The sequence below is a fragment of the Ruditapes philippinarum genome, unplaced genomic scaffold (assembly GCF_026571515.1).
Source record: "Ruditapes philippinarum isolate M1 unplaced genomic scaffold, ASM2657151v2 ctg4874_1_1_1_1, whole genome shotgun sequence".
Lineage (NCBI taxonomy): Eukaryota > Metazoa > Mollusca > Bivalvia > Venerida > Veneridae > Ruditapes > Ruditapes philippinarum.
Window position 1 is genome coordinate 52312 of NW_026863524.1, and position 10748 is coordinate 63059.

The 10748-nt window shown below is 32.8% G+C and overlaps 1 protein-coding gene across 2 annotated transcripts; it reads left to right on the top strand.

Annotated features, from left to right (window-relative positions):
- Positions 1-1486: 1486 nt before the first annotated feature.
- On the top strand, positions 1487-10420 carry LOC132722300 (NF-kappa-B essential modulator-like; the record flags this gene model as incomplete). Of its 2 annotated transcripts, none has more annotated exon segments than XM_060706770.1 (5): positions 1487-1626; positions 6191-6460; positions 8525-8709; positions 9532-9675; positions 9902-10420. In XM_060706770.1, coding segments are annotated over 4 exon segments (1116 nt in total), but the record flags the coding sequence as incomplete, so codon positions are not given.
- Positions 10421-10748: the final 328 nt, after the last annotated feature.

Below are 10748 nucleotides of genomic sequence, written 5' to 3' on the forward strand. Positions count from 1 at the left end.
TGTTCAACGTCAAATACAGCTTTCGTGATCACAGACTCAATCAAACCATGTCTGCAATTTTCAGTAAATTTGCTGTTTTTAATGCTTCCGAGGGATCACTTTTTTACCAGATATTTATACATCACAAAAGCAGATGTGAAGTGCTGTGTGGCAGCCGTAAAATGTTGCCCCGTACTTCACTTCAGTGTTGTTATATTTTTCTGGGTTTTCGGGATCATTGAATCCAGCACTTTTAAGTGTTGAGAATTGAGTACCGCTCAATCCGGTGCTAGGGGGCATGAGGGATGTTGCACTTTTTCATTATATTGTCATATACAGACTCAATTAAACCGGCTCTGCAATTTTCATGTAGATTTGCTTTTTTAATGCATCTGAGAGATCACTTTTTTACCAGATATTTAAATAACATCTGTAACTGTTATTGACGAGAGAAACAGAAATAAATAAAAGGAGGCATTTCCCCTGTGGTCACATGGTTGTAGGTATGACAGGGCTTTCATTTTTTGGCTTATCAAACAAAGTATCCGAACTATTCATCAATCACTCTTAATATCCATATTTAATATAAATGAGTTATCTTTTCGTTTAGATACTTTCAATAAGATTCACAGACCATATGTTGTAGTTTTCATAAATATAGGACGGACAGCATAAGGAAAGGAAAGCAAACAGATAGACCTACCCTATTAAAGATAGGCAGATGTTCTACACAAGTTAATCAAGTTTTACAATTATCAAGTAAAGACAAAAAACAGAGAGCCAGACGGACAGAAAAGCAGATAGACATGTTTTAAACAGAAAGACAGACGGTGTAGATGGACATACAGATATCCATCTCTGACTCATTACATTTGTATCTAAACCATGGAGTTGAATAGTGTATGTGTATCTGTGTCTAAACTATCTTTGTAAAATTGTATGTACAACGAATCCTATATTGTCTGCATATCAATCCATTCGGAACTGCCTCGGCTATTATCTACAATATTAACCTCGGAAACAATACGGATTGAAAGTAGTTCTACCACGTGGTTTACTGATGTAAATAGAAACAGAGATAATGTAAAACGAATGTATATATTTGACATCTAATGTCTGTTCCGGTACTCTTATGCTTGAAAATATGCCCGACAACAATTTGTTATTTAAATATGCCCTCTGATTTTCAATTTAAAATAAATCCGACCAAATGTCAACAGGTTGGTTTTTTGTACTTTCGGTTTCACAGCCACATTAGTAAATATATAAATAATGTATTGTTTGCTTTTGTACCTATGAATTCACCTATTTCAGGTGGACTTTTACTTCATATATCGGAAATAAACGTGTCAACAACTCCCAGCATTAAATTACTATTTGTTTACATGTTTAGTTTCTTAGCGTAGGTTAGACCGGAATACTGCATCCGTTCTGTGTATTCATACTATTGTGTTCGAGATCCTTATCCGAAGACTGACGGAAAGGGCCGAGTAGTTGCGATTGCATATCAATCGCAACTACTCGGCCCTTTTCGTCAGTCTTTATCCGAATACTGACGGAAAGGGCCGAGTAGTTGCGATTGAGATAATAGCCGAGGTAGTTCCGAATGGTCTGGATGATTATACTTCCGTCACTGGAAAACCCCAAGTTAGTCCAATCTAATATTTTAAGTTGGGTATTCTAGTTTTTATTTCGCATTTAGTTATGACAATATATAAAAGCTAGGTAAAGTATACTGTCTTTATTTGATTTAACTCATTATAAAAAATGAGATTTGTAATAAATGTTCGAGATGAAAACTTTAATTTTGTCAGACTCTAACATAATTTATAATAAAAAATTTAGCCTCCTCTCTTGAATGTTATCATACCTGATTACATAGGCAAGGCCAAGGATCAGATCGGCCCTAAATCGTACTCGGTCCCTGAGTCAGCTCGGCCCTATTCCAACTCGGCACGGGTCAGCCCATTTTTCAATTTATTTAGATCTTGTTTTATCACACTTTATTGTTGGAACCGCATAAAAATATATACTCAACATCACTAATTCCGCGTCATCACTTATCTCACGGTAATGGCATATTTTCATGTGACCATTGTTATAATTGGTCAGAATTGACATTTTTTATTCAACCACCTTAACAACAAAGTTTTTGTGAAAAATAATTTAAATCTATAGATTTTTACGTAAAACTGAACAACATTTTACAAACTTCTGCAAAAAACAACAATAGTCCATTAGATTTGTGCATACGTCTAAAACAATCATCATTTTCTAAATGTTCTTGTTTGTTGAAAGAAAAAAAATTAAGTTACAATGTAAAGATACTTTTAATATTTAAAATTATGCAAAATAACAAAGAAATTTTAACTGAAACATGAAAAAACTGAAATAAAACAACATTACCGCGATTTAAATGATGACATACTGTTTTCAAAATGGCCGACACACGGTTTACATCTGACAAATTAAAACTAATTTTGATTGAATATATTGTTGTTTCCTTGTGTCATATAGCAGAAAAATGACTAAATGATACAGTTTATAACAGTTTTTGTTGTGTAAGTTTATTGTTTGTGTTCTTTACTGTTTTAAAGTGTTAAGTACCGTGAACTAAGAGGAGTACAGTATACTGTATACCAGAGACCTAGATAACAGAGATAAGCAGCTCCTATATACTCCATTGAAATATCACTCATGCCTATCAAAAAGTGAAAAAATAGGCATTTTGTAGCAAATAAAATTTAATGGATGTACATTTGATCCTTTAATAGTATATACCATTTGAAAGGTAAATCTTTTATCTATAGCTGCATGTTAAAATATTTGTAACTTTCAATGCCTTTCACTTAGAAAAACATAGCAGAACATACCCACTGAGCTAGTTTTTTCGTCATATGAAATGTTTTGTAACAAAAATAAACAAGTAGTTCTCTTTAAAAATAGATGTATCATTTATTTAAATGGGAACTGTAAATATTTTTACCTGCAGCTATAGACAAATGCATAAGCTTTCAGAAAATGTATTATTTTCCTGATTTTGATATCTGGTTAATAAGTTTAACTTGCTACAAGTTTTAAGTTTAGCAGGCACGCGTGATATTTTAACTGGTTAGGAAGTTGCCTATCTCTGTTATCTATGTCTCTGTGTATACATAATGTACATGTATTTCTTTTATTTGTGTTGTGCTTGTTTGGAATGTCAACTTAAATAGAATATAGAAAATCTACATGTATTCTAGTTTGCTAAAATTTCCAATATTGTTTCGAAATTTTTTAAACATCTAAATTCGTTCAGATTCAGAGAAATATTTTTTAAAAACTGTGAGTCGTTTCTTTGCGGCATATTGTTGCCACCAATGTGACCAAAGTATTTACTTAAGCTGCACTTAAAAAGAATCTGTGAATCAAATCGTAATATCATTTTTAAAAGTCCAACTGTCAGTTTTAAATTTAATTTATCACAGGCAAGTACCTGTATCAGGGGCGTAGTTAGCGTTACGTACTTACACACATGCGTAACATTGATTCAGGAAAACAAAAATTCAAATATACTATTAAAACGGTGAGAAAACTAAAGGGTGTGGGTGAGGGTGATGTTTGAGGTTTAAGGCATGATTCCAAAATTTAGTTACGGTTACCTCTAATTATATAATTGATTCTAATATAAATATAGATCTTCGAAGTATTTAGGTATAGTAAGTTTCAAATCTTTAAAACTATAACGACTATATAGAGTGAATAATATTCATAAATTAATACTATACTGTAAATGTTTCGAACTCGAGCATAATAGCGGTAGTTCCCTTTAGTATAGAAAGTTATATAGCGAGTATTTTCAAAATGGCGAGCCATAAATGTTGTGTCCCTCCTTCCGGAGATGTTTTTATGAAGCAATCACTATACGCTTACAAAAAGTTTCATCTTTTAAACGCCAAGTGGGACTCTGTCATCATTAGGCATTTCGGAGCAAGTTAGGAGGTTCTATTTAACCTTTTGTGATTGATAAACTAGATTAGGGATAAATTAACTAATGCTTAGTTCTATTTAATTATTTCTTGCATGTAGTGTTAATTAGGAGCTGATTTTAATTAGATTGGATTAGAGTTAGTTGTATGTGTACTACATCTACATTTAAGTAATACCTAGTTTTAGATCTATCTATACTGATTGATTTGTTAGTTCCAAAAAATCACAAGGCCTATAGTTCCCTTAACATAATTGTATTTTAGATTTATTTAGTTACCGTATTTCATAAATTTTGTTTAAATGTGGTCTTAAATTTCAAGTAGAATCTATTCCTCCATTCGATCGCACATGAATAGGCCCTTGACAAAAAAAAACCCCAGAAAATATTAATTGCTATTGTACACACTTTGATGGAAGGCACAATATTGCGATTGGGGTCGCCAAGTCAACCGCAATTTTTCAGCTTCAGGCGAATCATAATACGATTTTACGGAACCACTTTGATTACAGTAATCCCTGCAAAAATTACACTTCATCCCACATCCAGAACGAAATAATTTCTATGTGGCAACAATGAGGGACAGTAGTGAATAACCTCCCCTGAGTACTCCCTATAAATAGATAGGTCCTAAGCTATTGGATTACTCGGACTTTATCGCCTATTTCTTTGTAGCAAACTGAATTAATTAGGGCTAATTATGATCATTTGTAATATTCAGATTAGATATTGCGATAAGATGTAGAATCTGTTGACATAAATTAATCATTTTTTCCTTAAGGTTTACATATTTGTTGATGCATGTGTAAATAATTGATTAAGACATATCAACCTGTCTTATATAAAACTCAACGATAAAAGCAAAGGATTCCAAATATTTGGACCTACTTACATTTTGGTTAACCTCGGTTTTTATCAAGGGAAGATAATCCACTACTGTCCCCCATTGTTGAGGCATGCAACAACGCTCCATTCTTTGGCTTTAACGCCAACGAAGCCATGGATGCGGCGACCATGGAGCAAGTGGCTACTGTTCTTGTGTACAGATAAACATTTTATTGAGTTCCACTGTTATGTGTTCGGTTTTAAACATACACATTTGTATATCTCTTCATGTTTCAACACATTTAATAGTTCATTTATAGACCTAAAGTAAATATACTTTGAACATGGTCAACGTCATTATATACATACAAAATAACATATCATGATTCAATCACATGAAGTCGCTTGTTTTCCAGTGTTAACAAATCATTACTTAGCAAAAGCAAATTGTTATACATGTAATTGCGTTATGAGGGTTTCGTTAGTTTATTGATTTCTTGTTAGTCCATAGCTGTACAATAATAAGAAAAAAACAGGATATTTGTTTCTTTGTTGACCTGTAACTAATTTTGATTCCTATATAGGGTATGGGTATATCCATCTCACCAGGAGTAATAAATTTTCCAAATACAATTGTTTAACAAAGGTAACCAAGTCATAGTGACTGCACTTTTACTAGGTTTTGTCAGAGGGAATATATTGAGCACACCTACATGTGGCCATCCTTAAAAAAATGTTTGTTTGCAGTAACCCGACCCAGAATTTTCAAGGTGGGTAGGTAGGTCGATTTTTTTTTTTTTTTTTTTTTTTTTTTTGAACTGTACTCCCAAATAAACATGGAATTTCAAAATGCTGGACAATTTATGCTTTGATAATCTGGTAACAATTAATAAATTGATAAATGAATTCTAATTAAATAATACCTACATTTTATTTCTTCTATTAACCTTTAAAAGAACAAAAACAAAGCACAAGGCATAATTTTTTGATTCAAAAAAAATTTTTTTTTTATCCAGACCATGAAAAAAACTTTTGAGTAGGGGCAAATTTTGTGAGTCGGTCGCATTACTGCAAACAAACATTTTTTTAAGGATGGCCTGTACGACTGGAAATACTGGAGAGAGAGTGGTAACTCCTACTCCGAAAGTTGTGGGTTCAAATCCAACTAGTCAGTGTTGGGATTCTTTTTCTAATCATAAAATACAAGTCAGCTGGCATGACTTTAAGAGCCTAGGTTTATATTAGTAGAAAAATAAAACAAACAGAAATTTCCTACAATGAGTTACCTACCGTACGGTATTTACTGGTTATACCAGGCATCTAAGTTGATCTAACCTAATCTATCAATTTCATACAATTATTGTTTATTCTATATAGCATACACAAAGTAAAAGTGATCACATTTTTTCATTGATTTAGATATGAATCATCAGTTTATGAATGGTGGTCTGCCTGTACCAGCAGGCCAGGGCAACCAACAACCAGGATTAGGTAATCAGGGAAACAGAAGTATGGTGGCACCGTCGTCTGGAAGCTCATTCTCAGTGTTGTCCAATCAGACTGGACCGAGTAACAATGGATTTATTAGTCCAGTACAAAATGGCATACAGCCATCTATGACAGATATTTCTTTAGAACAAGCCATGGAGAAACTGCAGGAGCTTGCCTCTGAGAATGCAACTTTAAAAGGTATACTGTATGCTTTACTATTAAACCTCCATGCCTTAATGGTTCAGCTCCTGACTTCTTAATATCTGTGATCATTTTCAATGAAATAGTTGTTACCAAAATTCATGAATTATATACTCTCTATTGTATAAGAAAATCCATGAAAATAACTCATTAAACAAAAGTTATTTCTTTATTTTACAAGAAATATCTAGGGCCGGGAATTTTATTCGAATAATCGAAACACTACCGAATATTTGAACACTGAAAAACGAATATGAATATTCGAAAAATAAAAGAAATGTTTTAATATTTTTTTTGTTACTACTTTCAAATTTCTATTTAGACTGTAAATTAAACCCTTGACCCCAAGTTGATTAGGTGTTCATGTTTGTTTGTATAATGCGTGTAAAAAACTAACGCCAAATAACTGTGAAAAGTTTGGGGTAATTAATTAGACAAAGGATCAGCAGTCGGATAAACTGACAAAAGACAATCAAATTATGATATTATTTCAAAAGTAAACATATATATCAATTTACAAAATAAATAATAAAACGGAAAAAAACTAACATCGTAAACTAATGAAGGTTTTTTTAATTGTCGATTATCCCAAGCATATTAAAGTAGTATAGTATTTGACACAATCGATTTCAGATGCTTATACGTTGAAGAGAAATATTGGAACAAACATTGTAAAAACGAATATTCGAATATGGAAAACAAATATTCGAACATCAAATTCCTTATTCGTTCCCAGCCCCAGAAATATCCCATATAGTTGGCTTGTTCTGATCAGACACTTTAACTCAGAGTTATGGCCCTTGATTAGTTATGCAGTATGCATATAGAGCGAACTTTATAGGAACCTTCCATACAAAGAGGAGATGCGCATATCATTGCCTTGTTCCTGTCAGACACTTTAACTCATAGTAATGGCCCTTGATTAGTTATGCAGTATGCGTATACAATGTAGAGTAATAATCGTTTCTGCGCGAGTTCTCTGCAATTACTGGCTGGAATTCAATGAAACTTAATGGGAACCATTAATACCAAGAGGAGATTACAATTTAACACAGAGTTATGGCTCTGTTATTGCCCTGAATATTTATCAAGTACAAAGAATATTACTGTTTATGCCATGATAAATATATCAATAAAGCCTTATGTCTTCAGTTGTTGTGTTAGTATTAACCAGTACTCGGCAGGGGAAATAAATTCAACAAATTTGCTTGTTGAAAGATATACAAAAATGTACATACTGGTTCTACGCTTATAAAAACAAATTTGTTGTTGCAAATCATGCACACAGTATCAATACTATAAGGCTATTTAATAATGATCATTAAAAAGTGAACCCATTACTGCATGAGCATTTTGTGAAAAATGGCTGTTTTCATTGAAAAGTCTCCTGTTACAAGTTCAAATTGCTATAAAACTATAAAAACTGATTCAATACTAATCAAACTTGGCACAAATGTTGACTGGACAATTGCCTTTGTAACATAATGCTCAGTCTTAAATTTACTGTTAACATAGGAACGAGGGGACATCACAAAATTGCCAAAAAAATCACTATTTTGCGGTGATTTTTTCCATCAAAATTGCTTTCAAAGTGCTGCAACTTCTCAATGGATTGAGATAGAGTCAAAGGCTACACGTTACCTTATGATCGATCTGGGGTCATTTTTAACCTCTAAGAAGTCCAAAATTTTCTTGGCGATGAGGGGGACTTCTGCCCCCTTCAACCCCCCCCCAAACAGAAGGGGGCATATCCTCCTTCAGGCAACCCCTGATGTATCTTTTGGATAGGGGGAGGCGCCACAAAAGTGGTCACTTTTTTAAACAACATTTCTCAAACAAAAACAAGCGTCAGGGGCCTAAATAAGGTAATGGGTTAATGCTTCATGTACCTATGTATTGTCATTGATTGAATGTGCAATAGTCAATACATGTACCAGAAACCCCACCATTCAGAAAGGAAATGGCAGGTGAATTTATGTAGGGATAATTTCAAATGTTTTTTCTTATGAATACATTTATTTGTGTCACTTACATTTCTTCTGATTTAATATTTCCTCACAGAGTACTTGAAGGAAAATAATGAAAACATGAAGAAACAGTTTCAGATGTTGTTGCAATGGAAGGAAAAAGTGAATAATAGTAATAAACAAAACCTGTTACGTTTCGAGCATCTACATAGGCAGATCAACTTGTTAAAATTAGAGAATGAAAAATATAAACAAGCTTTGGAATCACCTGATAAACAGGTAAATAACACATGCAGTATTACATATATAGAACATATTTCTTTGTATGCTTCAGTGTAAAATTTGGCATATACATGTACTAGCATGGCTAAACATCAGATTCGATATTTTCATCAGAGACATAGCCATGAAAGAACATGGAACCACTAATATAATTTGACTTTTCCTGCTATTTTAATGACTTACAGATTTATATGTAAATATATTTTTACTGACTTGCCATATTTATTATTATGTTATGCACTCTCTTTCATGATGTTGGTAGTATAGGTTCAAATTATCTAGGAAACTTGGATTCTTTAATGTGAGAAAGCTTTCCAACTACCTTCAGTGGTTCTACTGTGGTGCTAGAGCTTTACGTCATGCATAGAGGGGCTGGTAATTCTTCACCTGTTCTTCATACACCAATAAAGCTGGAAAGTCACTGTTTGACAAAAATTGAATTAGTAGAGTTTTTATGTACATGTACTAAATATTTTTGATGGAACTATCCTGCCAAAATATTGCAATTACAAGAGAGACTTGACTTGAATATTATCTTTTTATTCAATTTGATTTTGAATTCTCAAAAATTGCATGTGATATTTGTATGATAAATAAATGATCCTGTGGTTCTAAAAGTAAACATGTGCAAGTGACACTGGCTAGCATGTACCCTTGTTCAGTCTGACCAGATTATATACTGACAGTTATTTAATTTCATTCATTTGATATTGAAATCCCTTAAATTAATAATGGACAGTTCAAAATTCAAAGTAGGACAAGTCCATTATACAGTCAGTAGGGGTATAGGTCATGATTGTCTTATCTTTGTATCTATAGGAATCACTGCTAGAAGAATTACAGTCTCGTATACGCAGTCTAGAGGAAGAAAAATTCAGTGCTGAGAGAGAAATGCTAGATTTACGTAATAAAGTGGAGAACCTTAAAGCCGAGCTGAATAATAAATCACCAGATACAGAAACAGTAAGATTATTATGTGTAAAATGTTTTATCATAGATTTGTTTAATACATATATTTGTGGAAAAAAAACACAACATATTACTTTTGTTTATTTTGACCCATGTTACAAAAAGATATTAGCATCTATATAATTGAGAGATTGTTAAAAAGTTAAAAATCAAGTAACACACTTGTCAAAAATTCTTTCTCATTTTAGGTATCATTTAATTTTGAATCTTATATTTTTAGGTTTTGATTAACACTACAGCGGATGAATCTGAATTGGAAGGGTATAAAAAACGTTGTATTGAGCTTGCTAGCCAAGTTCACAATTTCCATCAACAAAATGAACAATTGATGCAAGACCTTCAACATGTTAACACACTTAAAGTTCAGGTACAAACTGAAAATGCAGTTCTCAATGAGCAGAATCTGGCATTACAAAAACAGTTACAAGGATTATTTGGTGATATAAATAAAACACGTTACTCTGTGGGGCCATTAGGCGGAGTGCTGGATCATGGGAAGAACACTGATTCAGGGCCTGGAAATACTTCCAGAAATAGTGAAATGAAGGAAACAGAAAGTTCAATAACATCAAGAACAGACATTGAATTATTAGCAATGCAGACGGCCGCCACAGAGCGACAAACTAGTATGAACGAGGAAGTAATGTCAGGTATTGCAGAGGAATTGAAAGAAAAATTACAGATAGAAAAAGAGAGAACATCAAAGCAAACTCAAAAATTAAGCAGCAAAGAGGTTGAGGTAAGATTTATATTTTGTTTTACTAGCATTATTTGTATTCTAACAAAATACCAATGGTATACTAATATACAACCACATGTATTACGTTCTTCATGAATGTATGTAAATACTTTCAAACAAATACTTACCAATTGTGTATTAACTACAATTACAACAATCTTTACCACCAGGATAAAACCTGGTTAGGCTCCACACCCATCATGATCCAAGAAATCTGACCAGCTTTATACTATTGGCTAATTTAACATTTGTATGATGAAAATTTATAAATGTATTTTGAACTAGCAGGACAAGACTTTAGCAGGATAATGGCTCAGGCCAAACTCTT